General features: G+C 37.1%; 1 protein-coding gene across 2 annotated transcripts in view; it reads left to right on the top strand.

The window, feature by feature from the left end:
* Positions 1 to 19,792, top strand: part of SCML2 (Scm polycomb group protein like 2) — a 92,767-nt gene that overhangs the window by 35,187 nt on the left and 37,788 nt on the right. For both annotated transcript variants that reach the window (XM_044763939.2, XM_070502569.1), the window contains 2 exons: positions 1,202 to 1,290; positions 10,875 to 11,118. In XM_044763939.2, the coding sequence (XP_044619874.1) occupies positions 1,202 to 1,290; positions 10,875 to 11,118 (333 nt within the window). The remainder of the gene's footprint in view (positions 1 to 1,201; positions 1,291 to 10,874; positions 11,119 to 19,792) is intronic.

Here is a 19,792-nt window from a genome sequence, read left to right as displayed (position 1 = left end):
CAAGAGAGTATATAACAAAACCCCTTCCCCCATTTTTCCTAGCAAAAATTATTTCCCTAGTCAGATTAAGGGGGTTTTGGTATAAGATTATTATAGGATGACTTTCTATCTGAACTTTTTGCATGTTTTGTCCTATTGATGGACCTATTGTCAGTGATTCATATTCCTCCCTATCTTAATGCATGTATTCATCAGGGATGCGTGCCAAGTTCTCTCCAATTCTGGCATCAAGGCAGGCAAGTATTGCATGAAACAGATTGCCCCCAGAAAACAGTAAAAAGAGCAGAGTGCTGTTCCCTGCTGCATGTGCCAGATGCTGTGATATTCACCATTAATTGATGAGATCTCCAGAAAAGATACCTATTGAGTCTATTTTGATTGCATCTGATACAAGTTCTAGAAGATGATCATGTTTAGTGTGCGTAAAGATTGCTAAAGTGAGAGCTGTCTTTTTTCCTAACATATTGTATGAAAAATTTCAAACATATGGAAAAAGTAAAAGAATTTTACAGTGAACACCCACATACCCACTACCTTATCATTTTACTGTACTTGCTTTATTACTTATTCATCTGTCCTTCTATCGATTTATCAATCTATCTTATCTTTAAATGCATCTCAGAGTAAGTTATTGACATCAGTACATTTTCTCTAAATACTTTATCATGCATATTATTAACTAGAATTCAGTGTTTATTTACAGTTTTTTCTTTTGAGGTGAAATTTACATATAATGAAATACATCATCGGAATTGTACATTTGCTGAGTTTGAAAACTGTCTTTTTCTGAAAGGAAATAAAGCAGGGACTTTGAGGAAAAAGAGGGGCTGAAAGTCTCTTGCAGTCTTTGCCCTGCTTATGTGTCTGTTGGTGTGGAAAGAAGCTCTTTTGGGCTCTGGCTTGGATCACCTCTAGTATTATGGCCCATTCCCAATATATACATGTGTGCTGGTGAACCTTAGCTAATGGCTTCTCTAAAATGAGAGTTTCTACCCCCCACTGTAGCATTGTTGCCGGAGAGTATAGTGGGTACAGTAGCACTGATTGGAGGGTGCATCTGCTCCTCTTGCCCATTTCCTGAGTTCCTCAATAAGAAAATCATTCTCTGGAGAAGAATGGTAAAGGAAACCTATTTTTATACTAACTTGCTGTAATATTACAGGGAGGCTTTTTCATGATACTGATTTATTTTATAAAATAGGGTACCAGATGAATACGTCATCTTGGCCGATGTTCCTCTTACGAACATTGAATGGATCTGAAATGGCACCTGCGACATTCTTTAAGAAGGTAACAAAGATGTTATAAAAAGCTTCCATCAACTGGGCTGTGGTTTATTGTTTTAATGGGGGTGCTTATTAAATGCTTTGTCTCCTCTGATATGGAAAAGCAAAAATGCTTTTTTAAATTACTGGATTGCAAGTGTATTAGTCTCCTAGGGTTGCCATAACAAAGTATCACAGACTGGGTGGCTTAAACAACAGAAATCTATTTTTCATAGTTCTGGAAGCTGGAAGTCCAAGATCAAGGTGCCATCAAGGTTGGTTTCTGGTGAGGCCTGTCTCCTCAGCTTATAGATGGCTGCCTTTTTGCTGTGTCCTCACATGGCCTCTTCTCTGTGCATGCAGGGAAGGAGAGGGATCTCTGGTGTTTCCCTTCCTCTTATAAGTACACCAGATTAGAGCCCCATCCTTATGACCTCATTTAACCTTAGTTACCTCCTTAAAGGTCCTATCTCTAAATACCATCACTTTGGGAGTTAGGGCTTCAATTTATGAATTTTGGGAGGACACTATTCAGTGTGTAACAGTGGCTGAAACAGCAGAAATTTATTTTCTCACAGCTTTGGAGGCTAGAAGACTGAGACCAAGGTGTTGGCAGGTTTGGTTTGTTTTGAGGCCTCTCTCCTTGGCTTGTAGATGACTGTTTCTCCTCTTTGTATTTTCTCATGTTCTGTGTTCCTGTGTCCTAATTTCCTCCTCTTATGAGGACACCAGTCATATTGGATTAGGGCCTACCCTAATGGCCTCATTTTAACTTAATTACCTCTTTAAAGAAATACAGTCATATTCTGAGGTACTGGGGGGTAGAACTTAAACATATGAATTTTGAGGGTAGGACAATTCAGCTCATAACAGCAAGTCATAAAAAGGGCTCAATTATAATCACCCACTAGTCAAAATGAGTTAGTACCCTCTTTCTTGACATTAGATATAAAAGGGGTGCTCTACTAGAAGCAAATATTCATTACTGTTTTTTATTTACCTTCAGAAGTGAAGCTTCCCTTCACTTTGCTATGTTAGTCATCCTTTTGATATTGGAGAAAATGATGATGGGCCAAAAAAACCGCTTGAAAGTTACTTGGAGAAATTTGGTTTCAGAAGTAAAAGAATGTTAAAAACAGTCATCAGAAAGAATTTGTTATAAGGAAATACTTATTATATAACAAAGAGGGAAAATTCCAAAAATTCTTTATGCTCTTGAGAGAATGTTGAAGAGAGTACACTGTGTTAAGAAACAATGAATAAAAGCCAAGTTTTAGTTAAATTGTGGGTCAAAATAGTCTTACCCTCTTTCCTGATTGTTTTCTCAATCACTTTAAATTGTTACAACTATTCATATCAGGAATGGTAAACATTGTAGTTTTAAAAAACTTTTGAAGAAGATTAAAGACAAAAGGATATGAAACATCAACTAATGTGACTCTTGCATTGCAAAGAAGAATTTGAGTGCAGCTGAAAGTGGGCTTGCCTTACCAGCACAGGGCACACGCAGATGCGAGCCCTTTGGGCAGTGTGTAAAGCACATGTGAGAATAGCTAATAACAAAAGAGATGTTTAGCAGTAGTCTTTATTAAACACCTGTTAGCTTAGGCTGTGACTTTAGAAAAGCCATTGGATCTGTTTTACTTAGCACATTGCTTTATCAGCTAGTTACATGCCACATGTCACACACATTATGTTTTTCATTTTTAAAATTATAAAAGTAATTAATGTTTGTGTTGGGGGGAAAAATCAAACTACACACTTAGCTAGAGTGAAAAATGAGTGTCCCTTTATCCCATCCATTCCGCTCTTCTCTCTAAATAGAAGTTTTATTTGTGTTCTTCCAGGCATTTTTCTGTGCATTTATAAACACATATGGGCTTTTATTTTTTTAAAGATAGTTTGGAATATTTTGTTCTGTGATTGTTTTTCCTCTAAAATTGCACATTTTGGGAATCTTTCCATTTCATTTCATATATATTACAGGTTATATTGTGCTCTTCTGTGGTATGGATTACCATACTTGATTTAACCTCTCCCCAGGGTTGGATGTTTAGGTTGTCTCCATATTCTTGTTTAAATCATCTCCCGTGAGCATTCTTGTATCCAGTTTTTGTATAAGTGTGAATGGTTACATCCATAGAAGTAGAATTGCTGGTTCAAAGGGAATGTATGTTTTAAGTGTTGATGTATGTTGTTAAATTACATCCCAAAAGGGTGTTCCAAGCTATGCTCCACTATTAGTGTAAGATATGTTTGTGTTCCCACACCTTCCCTAACAGTGAATATTATCAATCTTTTAAAATTTTGTGAATCTTTTTTTGGGAGGTGGGGATGAGGATGGTATCCCCTTGGTGCAATTTGCATTGAACTGATTACCAGTGAAATTAAGCTTTTAAAATGTGTTTAATGGCCTTCTATTTTTCTGTGAATTGCCTGATTATAGCCTTTGCCTGTTTTGTGTTGGATTTCTTTTCTTACGCTTATTGATTTGTAAGTGCCCTTTTCAGCAAATCTTGAAAGTTGGCCAGGAGCCATCTTAAATGCCCACTTCTTGACTCGAGCCTCTGGATAGCCAATTAGTTAGGAAGGTCCACCCACTTAGCTTCCTAATAATTTCTTTGTTGTGTCTCTTCTTTCTAACCTTACCACCACTGCCTCCCGTGCAGGCTTTCCTCTTGCCTGGACTGTTCAACCAGCCTTATAACTGCCTCTCATCTTCACCCTTCCGTACAACTGCTAGAAATATCTGACACAAAAGCCTTACCACATCATTGCCTCATTTAAAAGTTTTTTGAAGTTCCCAGTTGCACTCAGGATGAAGTATAAGTTTGTTAATATGACCTTTAAGGTGCTGAATGATCTGGTTTATGGCTGCCACTCCTTGCTTTGGATTTTATGTTCTACATTGCTTGTAATAGCCTGTTGATACCATGTTTGTTTTTAGAGCTGGTTATCTTTGGTTAACTCTTATTTTTCTTTTAAGATTCAAGCCAGTCATTAAATCCTCCAAGATACCTTCCCTAATTTCCCCTTTCCTTTCTTATAATTCTCTAGCGCCTTGTGCATATCTCAGTCTTTGTAGGTATTGGATTATATTCTTATTTTCACGGTCTCTTGCCTCCTAGACTAGAGTTCCTTTTGAGCAGTTAACATGTCTTTGTATTCTCATTGCCTATCATAGGTCCTGGTACATACTTGTTTATTGAATGAATGAAGAAAGGATGAGTAGAGAAAGGTGAATATGTATAGAAGGAGAAGATAGGTTTAGTTTTGGACGTGTCGAGGTGCCTTTGGGAAATTTGAGGAGGGATGACTACCACCAGACTTTTGGAAGTAAAGTGTTTAGAACTTAGAAACGAGGTTTGGCTTGGGTACGTGGATTTGGGAGTTTTTAGCTTAAACGGTAGTGATGGAAGCCTTGAGCATGAACGAGCTAGTCCAGAGAGAATGTATGGAAGGAGAAGAGAGGAGTGTCAAGGTTAGAACCTTAAGAAATGCCCCTTCACCTCTAATATGTGTAAGTACCCATATCAGGTACTTAATAAAAGTCAGTTAAGAGGAAGGCTGATTCTTGACTATTTCGTGGATAGGAAGTTCATCAGTTACATTAGCAAGAACTAAAAACCAGGTGAAAAGTGTCCTCAGATTGGGTTAAATATGTAATTGTGGGGGCAGAATATTGATAGAGTTCATTCCTGATGGCCTCGTTTTACCCTGTGAAATAGAAAACTGAAATAGAAAAGGCTGGAGGGGTGGATTCATACATAGATTGAATTTCTGCTATGTTCCAACACTAAGGCAGAGAGCTTACTCTGGTTAGGGAGAAAATCAGTTAACAAATAAAATAGTAAACATGTAATGAGAATACATTATTAGTCTTAAGACAAATGGGAAAGGTTTGGACTGCTGTATAGGACTGGAGATGGAATGGCCTTGGGGCACATGACAGTATTTTGGAGGGTTCAGCTAAGGATGAAGATTAAATGTGTGTGTAGCACTACATGTAATAAGCATGTGGGACTTTTCACCAGCAGGGCTCAGCAACTAAGTCTAAATAGGTTAAGCGGATGGTGATTTTGAACTAATGTTTGGAGAAAACAGAACAAAGACAAGTGGGTAAGTTGGTTTGCGGTGCTGGAAAGAAAGTGGTGACATGATACTCTGTAACCTGGGCATGAAAGGGTGTGATAGAATGTTAGAATGTTTGTTTCTCTTCTCTTTTTTATCTATATCAGTGGTTCTCAACCTGGAAGGGGGGTGATTTGCCCCCTAGGGGACATTTGGCAATGTCTAGGGACATTTTTGGTTGTCATAACTGTGTCTTGGGGGGGGGGCTGCTACTTACATTTAGTGGGTAAAGACCAGAGACACTGCTAAACATCCTACGATGCACAGAACAGCTCCCACAACAGAATATTCTGGCCCCAAATGGCAATAGTGCCAAGGTTGAGAAACTCCAATGTGTATTAATTCCTTGGTGATCTCCTCTAATTCATGGCTTTAAATACAGTTTATATTCATATGACTTTCAAATTTCTATTTCCTATCCAGACCTTTTTCTCCCAACTCAGACTTGTATATCCAGCCTACCTACTCAGTATCCCCACTTGGATGTCTAATAGACATCTCAAACTGCTCCACCTGCGTGCAGCCTTTCGCACCTCAGGGAGTGGGAACTATCCTTCCAGTTTCTCATTTCTCAGGCCAAAAACCTTGGTGATTATTTCTTTCGCACACTACATCTAGTCCATGAGGAAATCCTGTTGGCTCTACCGTCAGAATATATTCAAAATTCAGCTACTTCTTGCCATCTCAATTGCTATCAGACTAGTACAAGCTGCCTCTATCTCTCACCTGGATTACTGTAGTAGCCTCCTCATTAGTCTCTTTATTTATAAATCTTAACAGTCCATAGTCAGCACAGCAACCAGAGTGTTCCTTTTAAAAAAATAAGTGGGATTATGTCACTCCTCTGCTTAAAACCATCCAGGGGCTCCCCATTTTACTGAGAGTAAAAGCCAGAGTCCTTACAGTGGCCTGCACACCTCTACATAGTATGATCCCTCATCATCTCTCTGACCTCGTTTCCTATTGCTCTCCCACTTGTATACTATATTTTAGCCACGCTCGCTTCGTTGTTCTTTGAACATTTCAGACACATCTCCTGCTTTAGAGCCTTGGCCCTGGCTGTTCTCTCTGACTGGAACACTCTTCCTCTAGATAACTGCACGGTTAATAATCACCTCCTTCAGGTTTCTGCTCACATATCACCTTCCATATGAGGCTTGTCCTGATTATGCTGTTTAAAATCGCACAACTCCTCTCCTACATTACTCTCTGGATCTCCCTTACTCTGTCTATTCTCTTTTTTGCATAGCACTTATCATTTCTAACATAGAATATATTTTATTTATTTTATTATGTTTCTCATCTTTACTAGCATGTGAGCACCACAAGGGGGAGATTTTTGTCTGTTTTGCTAGTTAATATATGTCGAAAACCTTCAGTAGTACCTGGCGTGTAGTAGGCACTCAGCAAATATTTGTAAGTGAATAAATGAAGGTTAAAGGACTAGAATTCTTTCTCTCTCCCCCTTTATTTTTTTATGAGATCACATTGGTTTATAACATTATATAAATTTCAGGCATACATCATTATATTTCAACTTCCATGTAGATGGCATTGTGTTTACCACCAAAAGTCCAGTTGCCATCCATCACTGTATACATGTGCCCCTTTGCCCCTTTCACCCTCCCCCTGCCCCCTTCCCCTCTGGTAACCACCAGTCTAGTCTCTGTGTCTATGTGTGTGTGTTTGTGTATCTTAGTGAAACCGTACCATATTTGTCTTTCTCTGTCTGACTTATTTTGCTTAGCATACTACCTTCAAGGTCCATCCATGTTGTCACAAGTGACAAGATTTCATCTTTTTTTATGACTAATATTCCATTGTGTGGAATATACACACACAGCCCCCCCCCCCATATCTTCTTTATCCATTCAGCTGTTGATGGGCACTTAGTTTGCTTCCAAGGCTTAGTTATTGTGAATAATGCTGTAATGAACATAGAGGTGCATATATCTTTTTGGTTAGTGTTTTTGTGTTCTTTGGATAAGTACCCAAAAGTGGAACAGCTGGATCACATGGTAGTTCTGTTTTTAATTTCTTTGAGGACTCTCCATACTGTTTTTCATAGTGGCTGTACCAATTTAGATTCCTCTCGCAGTGTATGAGGGTTCCTTTTTCTCCACATATTCTCCAATACTTGTTATTTCTTTTTAATAATAGCCATTCTTGATGAGATCAAAGAAGTAGTTGATTAAAAGTAAGGAAGTAGAAGTTAAGGACAAGAGTTTGTGGTCAGAGGTAGACTCTGGGAATATAGCCATACGCAAAGCAGTAAAAACTACCCTTATGGAGCTTACCTTCTAATGGGGAAATGAATAATAAACCACGTTAGGGGCTGGCCCCATGGCGGAGTGGTTAAGTTTGCGTGCTCTGCTTCCGTGGCCCAGAGTTTTCGCTGATTCGGATCCTGGGCACGGACCTACCACCACTCATCAAGCCATGCTGCAGCAGCATCCCACATGCCACAACTAGAAGGACCCACAACTAAAATATGCAACCACGTACTGGGGGGCTTTGGGGAGAAGGAGGAAAAATAAAAAATAAAAAAAATAAAATCTTCAAAAAAACATTTAAAAAAACATGTTAAATGAATAAAATATATATTATGTTTGATGTACGTGCTAAGGAGAAGGGAGGGTGACATTTTAGATACGTTGGTCAAGAAGGTCTTGCCAAGAAGGTGCCATTTGAGTGAAGATCCTGAAGAAAGGGAGAGAGTGAACCATGAGACCACAAGGGTAATGCAGATAATGCTGTGACTGGCTTTGGAGTTGGTGGGATGTGGGAAGAAATAGCCTTTAAGGAGAACCCATATTGTATGTAAGCAAGGAGGGAGGTTAAAACAGAATTCTTTACTAGCCACCTTCTAGAACAGAATCATTTTTTTTTCCACAATAAAAGAAAAGAGAATGATCCCTTGTTTATTTTAGCTATTGCTTTTGCAAATTATATCTGTGTGTTTAGGAAGTCATTCAAGAACTGATGATGCCAGGGGCCAGCCCCATGGCCAAGTGGTTAAGTGCGCGTGCTCCGCTTCAGCATACTGGGGTTTTGCTGGTCTGGATCCTGGGTGCGGACATGGCACTGCTCATCAAGCCATGCTGAGGCACAAGCAGAAGGACCTACAACTAGAATATACAACTATGTAATGGGGGGCTTTGGGGAGAAGGAGAAGAAAGCAAAAAGAAGATTGGCAACAGGTGTTAGCTCAGGTGCCAATCTTTAAAAAAAAAGTATTGATGATGACAAATCATGTTCTTCAAAAACATATTTAAAAGCAACTTTGTATCATCATCTTTCAGGGACAGCAGAGGAAACCATTGTGCCAATTATCTAAATCTGGAGGTAGCTTGTTTTGAGATAAAGCCCTTTCATTTACTATGTTATGGAAAAAGAGCAGTTCCTTTTTTTTTGAGGAAGATTAGCCCTGAGCTAACATCTGCCACCAATCCTCCTCTTTTTGCTACAGAAAGTCTTATTCTTACTCTGTTATGTGACAGTGTAAGGTCCTGGGATCCTTATGTGCGCCTTGAATATTTTCTATGTTCTGTGAATGTCCAGCACAAATTTATCAACTGCCAAGGTTATCCTTTGTTAAATCCACCCCTCCCCGCTTTTTTTCTTTCCATATGTAGTAACAATTAACCTTTAGCCCCTTCATGAAGTGGCGGTATGTAACTCTGCTTCTTACTTACCAGCTATTTATTTATCAGATACTTTGATGTTTGATCAAGCTAACTTTTGCCCTGCTGACTTTCAGGGTGGTTTTTAAGAATCAAATTAAGAATATGTAATTAAAAGGACTTTGAAGGCTAATAATTAAGGAACTTTCAGATTTCCAGTGTGTAAAGTATGACAGTGGAAAAGTACGGGATGATGAGATGGGTTTAAAGGGGGCATTAAAAAAGGAACCAACCTACAAGATATGTTTTTTAAATTATATCTTGGTGAAAGAATTAGTTGAGACTTTGTTTACTGTTCTTCAGGTAATTCTTTAGTTCATTCATTTTTTTGAAAAAAATGCTTGCTGTTGGGTACTGTGCTGGAAGTAACAATGTGAATAAGATATGGTACCTGCTTTTGAGAATCCCTTAGTTTCGCAGAGGAGTAAACACATTTCAACAGTAGTTTCACAATTGAAGGAAGGCAAGAGCACCTCTATTTGAAGTGGGCCTGGGGATGGGCAGGAGTTGGTCAGGGAAGCCTTAAAGAGCTGAGCTTTTAGATGGATGAGTTGGAGTTGGCCAGGCAGATGATGGCGTGGGTGTTCCAAGGAGTTGGCTGCCTAGGTTTAAAATCTAGCTCTGATACTTATAATGTATTCTTAGGCAATTATGCATCGATTTCATCATCTGTAAAATGGGGATAATGATTGCACTGCCTTCATAGGGTTGTTGTGAGAATTAAATGAATATATATAGAAACATTTAAAACAGTACCTGGCATATACTAAACAATTGAAGGTTAACTTTTAATGTTATTATTCTAGAGATCTAGGGGGTAGGATTGGTAGGTTGTGGTCTTTGAATGTGAGTGTTAAGGGAAAAGGATGCATCTAGGGCAGTGGTTCTCAGCCTTGGATGCACATTAGAATCACCTGGGGAATTAAAATGTGCTGATGCCTGGGTCCCACCCCAGATCAGTTTAATCAGTATCACTGGCAGTGGCCCCAGGTGATTCTAATATTCAGTCGGGCTGGGAACCACTGGTCTAGGACTATTTCCAGGCTTCTGGCTTGGGTAACTGGATTGCTGATGGTGCCATTTACTAGGATAAAAAGGAAATTGAAAGAAAAGGTGTTGCTTTTAACATAGCACTTGGGCTTTCTAAGAATCTTGTTAGCATTTGCATGCTTTAACTTTTTGTAAGTAAGGAATACTTTTTTAAATATTGGTTTCTGGATTGGATATCATAAATGACCCCAGACTATATGACTTTCATGGTCTTGTGTCTGTATTTTATACTTTGAGTTTCTTTTTGGGTATTATCTGCGGCTCTTCCTTCTCTTTGGACTTAACCACCTTTCACCATACCCTATAATTTACATATTTATTAGGGTTGTTTGACTCCCTCTTTTAAAATTTCTTGTTGATTTTTCCACCCCTTTCCCCCACCCAGCCCCCAACCACCAGTGCCACTACCACTAGAATGTAAGCTCCACCAGAGCAGGGATCTTTGATATTTTTGTTCACCAATGAATCCTAAATTCTTGGTACATAATATATAATCATATTTCTTGAATGAATGAATGAATACTATCAGGCTGATTTTGTTTTCTTCCAGGTTCTCGGCTCTGCTCCAGAGTGAGATGTTATAGAGCAGGGTTTTAGAGAGATCTGTGAGAACTGTTTTCTTCCTGTATTTAATTGATAAACATGGAGCTTAATTTTTGGTTGCTATAGGTTATAAGAATACAGTTGAGCAAATGTTTCTTAATATACCTTAACAATGAAAACTTTTTTTAAAATGTTTTCATAGGAACCGCCAAAGCCACCTCTAAATAATTTTAAAGTGGGAATGAAACTTGAAGCTATAGACAAAAAGAACCCTTATCTGATCTGTCCTGCAACTGTTGGAGATGTTAAAGGAGATGAAGTTTATATCACATTTGATGGCTGGAGTGGAGCTTTTGATTATTGGTGCAAGTACGATTGCCGAGATATTTTCCCAATTGGGTGGTGTCAGCTGACAGGAGATGTTTTACAACCACCAGGAACTCATGGTAAGAATAAGTAATGACATGTTCTTTTGTTTTATTGAAGTTAGATCTAACTGCTATTAGCATTGAGGTTAGGACTAAATGCTCCACTGGAGCATCAGGCAGAACAGCGAGGGCACTATACAGGCCAGAGAACCCAAGTTAAAGAAGGCTATGATTAGAATTCTTGAGGGCCAACCCAGCATCATAGTCTCAATTGACAGTCCACACTGGAGAAGATGGGCAAAGCTACAAGTCGCACTTGGACCATTGAAGGCTTGCTAGTATCAGCATTTTGGGGTGCTCAGCTACCTTTGTAGTTGATATTCAATTTAAAATTACACATGGTATTCCATTGTTTGTATCTCAATGATAGTTTTTAAAAGTTTGGGCATAACAACTGTTACGTACTTGTTTTACATGATTTTGGTAGTATTCTCAAGTTAAATTGATACTTTGATAGTCTTAAGTAAAATCTACACATCAGTGAATATTTTCGACTCTATAGAAGCCATCATAGCTTAGTATGTTATTTTAGTCGTGTGTTTATCAGCTGTAATGCCGTGCTTCCTAAGTTGAATACTATGATCATCTAGATATTTTCTTTCAGAGGAAAGTCATCAATATATTGAAGCTCCTTGGTGACTCTTCCAAGGACTCAGTCATTCCTAACCTGGTCTTCTGTGATGGAATAACTGCTGAGGTTTAAGTGGGGTCTAAGCACGGAACCCAATCATTGGCCTAAGTTAAATATAAACTTATTAGTGGAATCAAATGTTAACATACTTAAAACTTACCCAACTAAATTTATTTATTTATACCAGAATAAAAGAAAGATGGGTATAGAAAATGAGTAGGTAGGATGTGTGGAGGAGGGCAGTAGCTAGGTAAGAGCATATAGCCATATTATTCTTATAACTGCTCTTAGAATCTTCTATAATTTGGGACTTTAACAAATCCCGTTATACTACAATACATACTGTGATGTTCTTTTTATTACATACTACTTTTATTAGTTCCCTGTTGCCATAATTTTAAGAGACAGATATTAATGGTTGACTTTTGTAAAATTTAGTATGATAACAGATCTATGTGCATATGATACTAAGATAAATGAGGCATAGTCTCTGCCCTCAAGAAGTTTACCTGCTAGTAGGAGAGGGATGAATGGAGGGGGTAGACTTTAAAAAAAATACAATGCAAAATTAGCAATGCAAAAATAGGTATGTATGGTAGATATGAAGATGGTCCAAAGACATCCACTCTGTTTAGGCTAGATGGAAAGGTGTTTGGGTAAAGGAAAGCTTCACAGAAAGACACATTATCTGAATCTTAAGAGAGGAGAAGGAGTTTGCCATGCAGAATGGAAATAGAAGTGGGGTGGACACATCACAGAGGTGTAAAATTGCACAGTTTATCCTGAAAACTCATGAATTCAGTTTGGGACATGGTGACTTTGGAGTATGTGACCAGGAATGCTGTTGTCCTCCAGTATTTGGTCTCCCTTTTTTTTTCTTAGTAGCATAATTTGGCTGCCTAACATAAAGACTATGTTACCAGCCTTCCTAGCAGTTAGATATAGCCATGAGACTAAGCCTGGTCACTGGGATAAAAGTACAGGTAGTGTGTTCTACTTTCAGGGAGTATGTTACAGAGATATGAATGTACTCTTCTCTGTTTCTTCTTTTGCTTCTATCTTGCTGCTTGGAATGTGGTTATTTTGGGTGGCGCTCCATCTTGGACCATGAAATGGGGACCATATTCTAGGCATAGTGGGGTGGAAAGCAGAAAGGAGCCAGAGTCCCTGAGAACTTTGTGGAGCAGCATTTTCATACTAGCCTGTTCCAGACTGACATTTGAGAGAAATAAACTTCTATGTTATATAAACCACTACTCTTTTGGGCTTTTCTGTTGCTGTTAGTTGAACTTAATTCTAACTGATTCAGGGTAGCTTTAGGACATCCAGGTGGACATGTCCATTGGATAGCTGCACATGCAAGTGTGGAGCCTAAAAGAGATAATTCTTGGTTGACAAAGTAGTTTTGAGGGTCATTATGTTCATTCAAACAAATATTTTTTGTGTCAGGTGGGATTATATGTTCTGGCGGCGGAGGGGTGGGCAGTTTACACATCCTATTGATAGCAGTAAATGGTGGAAGTTCTGGGCGTGGTTTTGATTGTTCTTGTGTAACAAGTAGAGGTAGAAGAGGACCAATGACAGAACCTTGTGGATCAACATTTAAAACGATAATTCTCACACTTGAATTACCTGGGGAGCTTGTTAAAAGGCTGATGCTCTGGAACTCACATCCAGGGGTTCTGAATCAGTAGGTCCAGAGTGGGGCTCAGGTGTTTCCATTGCACGTGATTTGAGGCCCAAACCTTGAGAAACACAAAAATCGGGGATAGGTAGAAGATAGAAGTCAATTTAGGATACTGAGAAAAAGTATATATAAATGTAGGAGAGCCACTAGGTTGTTTGCCCCAACAACAGGAGAGGAAAGATTTTAAGGAGTATTCAGCACTATCAAATGCAGCACAAAAGTCCAGAGGAGAGCTCATTAGTGTTTTTAAGTAAAAGCGTGGTTACTGGATTTCTTTGAAAACCCAGATTTAGAGAGTTGAAGAGTAAACAGGAGATGCAAAGCATTTAAAAAAAAATGTGGCTTCACCAATGCTTTCTGAGATTTGCCTCCTCTGTCCTTTACCCCACTAGACATTTCACCAAAGTGAAGTTTAGAAACCTTACCTTGATGATGTTCTTTTACCCTCCACCATTTACAATATAATTGTCTTAAATATTTCCTCTATACTCATTGAGAATGGCATTAGACAGTGTTAAAATTTTTGCTTCAACCATTAAACATAATTTAGGGAACTCAAGAAGAGAAGGAAAGTCTATTGGATTTACCCACATTTTTGCCCTTTCAATTGTTCTTTCTCCCTTCCTGATTTTCAGAGATTCCTTCTTTTATCATTTTCTTTGTTTAAAGAACTTCTTTTAGTCATTCTTTTAAAGTGGGTCAGCTGGCAACAAGTTGTTAGTTTTCCTTCATCCAAGAATGTCTTTCTTTCTTTTTCATTCTTGAAGGATAATGCTGGATATAGAATTGACAGTTCTTTTCTCTCAGCACTTCAAAAATGCTTTGCAACTTCCTTCTGGCTTCCATGGTTTGTGATGAGAAGTTTGCTGTCACTCGAATTGTCTTTCCCCATAGGTTCCATTATGATTATGAGTCTATTTTTCTTTGTAGTTCTTCCAGTGTTTACTTCATGCTTTATCTGCTTTGTGACTACATTATCAGGCGTGTACAAATTTTGAACTGTTGTAACTTCCTGGCCAGTTGACCTTCTGTAGTAACCTTCTTTATGGTAATTTTTTTTTTTTTACCTTAAAATCTACTTTACCTATTAATGTAGCTATACCAGCTTTTGTTTGGTTGGTGTTCTTGTTCTCTCTCTCTCTGTCTGTCTAATGTTCATCCTTTATCTAATCCTTATCTAAAAGGATGCCTTTCTTGCAAATATTTGGATTTGAACTTTTTGGCCAGTCAGCCAGTCTGTCTTGTAACTGGGGCTTTTAATCTATTTATATTTATTGTAATTACAAATATACTTGGTTTTCAATATGCCACCTTATTTTGTGCTTTTTATTTGTCCTGCCTTTTCTATGTTTTATTTTCCTTCTTTGTCCTTTTTTGGATTATTTTTTCCCCTTTTCTTATTTGGAAGTTATATTCTGTATTTTCTGTTCTTTTAATACTCTAGGAATTTTAACATGCTTTCTTTTTGAAGATTGGCACCTCAGTTAACAACTGTTGCCAATCTTTTTTTTTTTCCTGCTTTTTCTCCCCAAATACCCCCAGTACATAGTTGTATATTTTAGTTATGGGTCCTAGTTGTGGCATGTGGGACACCACCTCACTGTGGCCTGATGAGCGGTGCCATGTCTATGCCCAGGATCCGAACCAGTGAAACCCTGGGCCGCCAAAGCAGAGCACACAAACTAAACCACTCAGCCACGGGGCCAGCCCCTTAACATGCTTTCTTAACTTAATGGAAATCTGACATTAGTCAATATCTTTATTCTGCACTAAGACAATAAAAGGAACTTGGACTACCCATTTACCCCTTTCAAATTCAATAGGGAAATGTTGGAATAAGTTATGGTATGTTTATTCTTTATAGTAATATAGAACAATTTAGAAGAATGAGAGTGTTTCTCTTTACTAAGAAAGAAAGCTCTCCAAGTTGTATTAAATAAAAAAAGCAATCCCTCAAAATACACACAGTATAATACCATTAAGTCCAAACAAAGCAAATATGTATTTCTATACGTAACTATAGATGTATGTATATAAATACATAGAAAGGATCTGAAAGGCTATATATCAAATCTGTAATAGTGATTAGTTTTGGAAAGGGGCGTAGAGTGATAAAGGAAGTAGTAATGGGAACTTTTGCTTTTATCTGTGGCATTCTTTTAGACAAAAATGTATGTTGAATTTGCACTTTAAAATAAATTAACAATATTAGTTTGAAAAGGGATTATCCTGCATGTTCTACCTTCTTGCGTACCTTTTTGTAATATACTGTGACTATATTCACATGTAAAATATATCCCTACAAATTCAATTTTATTTCTATGTTGTATTCTATCATATGGCTATATCATAATTTATTTAACCAAACTTCTATTTTGTTTGATATTTAGAATGTCTCAAGATTTATGTTATTAAACTAGATGATCTGATGAATATGTCTTTGCATGCTTCTCTAATTATTTCCATAGGTTGAGTTTGCTGGGTCAGGGGCTATGTTTCTAAGGCTGACAGATTGTCTTTCAGATAGGTATACCCATTTCCACTCCTCCTTCTCTAGTGAGTTTTGGGTGTTATCTTGTAAAAATAACAAGCTAAAAATTACCTTTACATGCTTTTTTCTTAGAATGTTCCTTTTCTTGTTGATTTGTTTGAGTGCTTCATTTATTACACATATCAACCCTTTGTCGTAAAGGTTAAAACTTCTTTTTTAGTCATTTGCTTTTTAATGTTATTATGGTCTTTTAAAAATGTACAGAAATATCAAATTTATTGACTTGAATATTAAATAAGGACCTTAGAGTTAAATAACTTCAAAAGGCACAAGTAATATTAAATTAATTGAATTTCGTAAATTTTTAAAAATCTCGTTTTTGTTCATGTTGAATATTTCTTAAATACATTGGAAATGTTTGTTTTTCAATCTTTATATAATTGCTTTTCCAACATATTTTTAAGATATACACATAAAACTTTTTCAAATAGTTAATGACTAAGGACAATTCACTTGCATAGTTTCTTAAAGAAATATAGTGAGGCATCCATGAATGCTACTTGATTTGATTTTAGATTAAAAGACTGTTTAATTAAGCTTTACTGGTTTTCTTTTCAAGAATAAAGTTTAAATTACTCAAGCTTTTTCTAACAAATTTTTGTTCTCCCTTTGTTAACACTTCTATAATCAGAAACAGCCAAGTTCTTACCAGGTCTATCATTGGTAGAAAAATCCACTGAGAAACATACCTGGGATAGAAAACTCAGCAAGCTGTGTGGCTTTTTTTCTCTTGTTTATTTAGGTTTTCCTTTCTTGGCTCTTGTTATGACCCTACAATCTTTCAAAGCCCTTTGCTTTTGGTTGATGCTGTCACAGCTCATCAGATTTGTTCTGGAGACCTGTACAGGGTGTCTGGTGAGAAACAGGAAAGAAATATGTGTGCTGCTGTGTGTCCTTCGCCACTTAAAGAAGGCCAAGGCAAGTAAACTAAAACAAGGCCCATTGTAGATTTTCTTCTTGCAGAATTTATTTGATCTTGATATTTTCTATTTCAAGTTGTTCCCACGGCTCCATTGTATCTTATATCTTAGTTCTCTCTAAAAAAATGATTAAAATTTAGGAATGCCCTGTAAGCTACTGGTTTCCTCTCATATTGCCCTTCCTTGTTCTCTGGCATATACAGTTATAGGAATTTATAGCCAATCATCTCATTAAAGTCCAAATATTTAATACATGAAGGAGCAAGTCTTAGAATCAAGCAACTTAGAATCAGAACTGAGGCTACCGCTGTTTTAAAGGCTATTATTTATTTATTTATTTTTAAATCTTGTTCCTGTCTTTATTTGGGAAAGTTTGTAAATAAATAGGTTACTGTTTTGTTTCTATAATTTTATTTATGAACACAGTCTAGGTTTTTAGTCTTTTGAGAAATTGGAGAAACTCAGAAGCAGAGGGTTCTTTTAAGAAATTTGCCCCAATGAACATTTTTTTCCTAATATTGTGGGATATTCGAAAATTTTTTCTTAATATAAACTGCTACATTGTAAACTAGTCTACCTGGCTTTAAAGGTAGTTAATACTTCTAAAGTTAACTATATAAATTAAATTTTGAATTTAAATAGTTTCTAAAACGTTAGTGAATTACTTTTATGTAGCTTAACTTCATACTTATGCATCATTGATTGTAAATTAATGACCGACACTGGTCTGAAGTGTCATCTTGTAGCCTAATTCTTTAAGCAATTGTAGCTATACAGGAGGGCAGCAAGCTTCCAGATGCTTTGAGTATAAAGTTGCAGGATCCCAAGGGTATAGAGGAATTCCTCTGGTCCAAAGGGAACTGTGGAGGAGGGGAAAACCTAGAATCAGGAAGGTGTAGCCAAGCATTCCTGTCTAGTGGCACCATAGGCTATCAGTGACCATCTTAACTCTTTTCTTGATAAAATCCTTCAGTTTATTGGGTTTCCTCAGACATAAATTATATGAATAGAAACTTTCTTCTTAAAATTAAAGTAAAAATATTTAAATAGATTTTAAATGTAATTATGTTGGACACTGTTAGCTTCTTTGAATGCTGGTTTATTTTATGTTTTGTGTGCCTGGGCGCGCACACACGCTTGAGTAGTTTTTTCTTAATTAGAATTTTAAGAGAGTGGGTTTTACAATCTAAACTTGATCTTCTTAAAATATGTAACTAGTCATTTTTTATAGTCGTCTGATTTTGTAAAGTCCTTCCTATGTAACGTTTTCCTTCTGAACTGTTTCAAAGTTAGTCTTTTGAGAAGTATTTCAAAGCTTCTATTGAGCAAACAAGAAGTAGCTCTACTCCCCACCCCCACCTCATTCTCATTAAAAACAAAACCAGAAATTATGGCTGCTTTTGCTCTTTGTTCAGACGTGTGCAGAGGAGTATGTGGTTTCTGTAATTTGTGCTTCACCTCTCTCTAAATTTTAAAATGAAGATTTTGTAGTTTTTAGGGCATATCTTTACCAACTATTTTCCTCTTTTTATACGACTTTCTGTGTTCGGTAAAAACCACATAAAGTAGCACTTTTCATTTCTCTTCTATAGTGAATCAGAAGTAACAGAGGGACATGTAATTAAGGTTGTAAAAAGTTAAAGGTGTGTCAGTTCCACCAGAAAGCTTCTGAATAGACACTCAAATATTTGTTTACATTTTTGCCTTTAATGTAACTTATAATAAAATACGGACTAATATACTTAGAATATTCAGTACGCTTGTTGTTTGGTATAAATGAAATAGTTAGAAATGCTGTCAACCCAAACTATTCACTCAAAAGCCATGAAATTTAAAACAGCTGATATTTTCTTTTTCATACAAACAACTTGGAACAAATGTTTTGCTTGTGCAAATGAGATGGCTATTATGATGTAAAGAAGTATCTTGAAAAAAAGCAAGTGTCCTTTCTCTGTTTTAAGTTTTTCAGCTAAATACTACAATAATTACAAGCAGAGCCTGGAGCTTCTTTTTTGTTTCTCTTCTATGATATATTTTAACAAGTCCTCTTGAGACTATTAAAATGTCTTGGTTTTTAGGACATGTGGTCCAGCGGGGATAACTTTGTCTACAGACGCAATGGGTTGGCAGTTAGGTTTTGCATGTCTTCTCATTTCTTTCTAGCTTCTCTGACCCAGGGTAACCTTTGGTTCTTCTCTAAAGGCAGGAGTGAAGGAAGTTTGAACAGGTGACTGATGATCACTGTCTATACAGCCCACAGACAATATGCGAATTACTTTAGCAGTCTTCTTAGTCTCCTCCTCCCACTATCCCCCCCCCCCACTCCCCCTTAAACCAACAAATGCAAATAGCTTCATCCTCATTTGCTGGAAATTCAGGCTTGCTCGGGCAACATGGGCTTTGTTGTTGACTCGCTTTCTCCAGAAAGGCATTTTTATTCCTGGTAAAGGAGAAAGGGTATCAAGTGGAACCTAAATCACCTTAATGGTAAATACAGCAACAACTTGTTTCTCTGGAATATTTCTAAAGGTAGGAATTACCCCCAAAGTTTCTTTTTATTGTAGTTGAAGTATGGTTATAAAGAAATTCATTGTCTGCTTTGTTAGCTTTTGTATACTAAATATCCCAGTCATTTCTCTTATCTCAAAAAATCCTCTATTTTGTTCTAAATATAACTTATTGAATTATTGGCACTATTATTTGATTAGTCACTTCTAAAAATTGTTGTATGGTACAAGGGAAAGGTCAATCTTTGGTTATTTCCACCATAAAAATGGTTTAAAATAAAGGAGGAACAGCCCTATTATAAGTCAAATTTGATCATTTAAATCTCCAGTTTGTAATGGAAAGTGTTGCCAGATTTTTTTCTGTAGCTTTGAGGAATATGGCATGATTTTTCACTG

Source organism: Equus asinus, chromosome X (genome assembly GCF_041296235.1).
Source record: "Equus asinus isolate D_3611 breed Donkey chromosome X, EquAss-T2T_v2, whole genome shotgun sequence".
In the NCBI taxonomy this organism is placed as follows: Eukaryota; Metazoa; Chordata; class Mammalia; order Perissodactyla; family Equidae; genus Equus; species Equus asinus.
The sequence above is the reverse complement of the archived record's forward strand: the minus strand, read 5'-3'. Positions and strand labels throughout refer to the sequence as shown.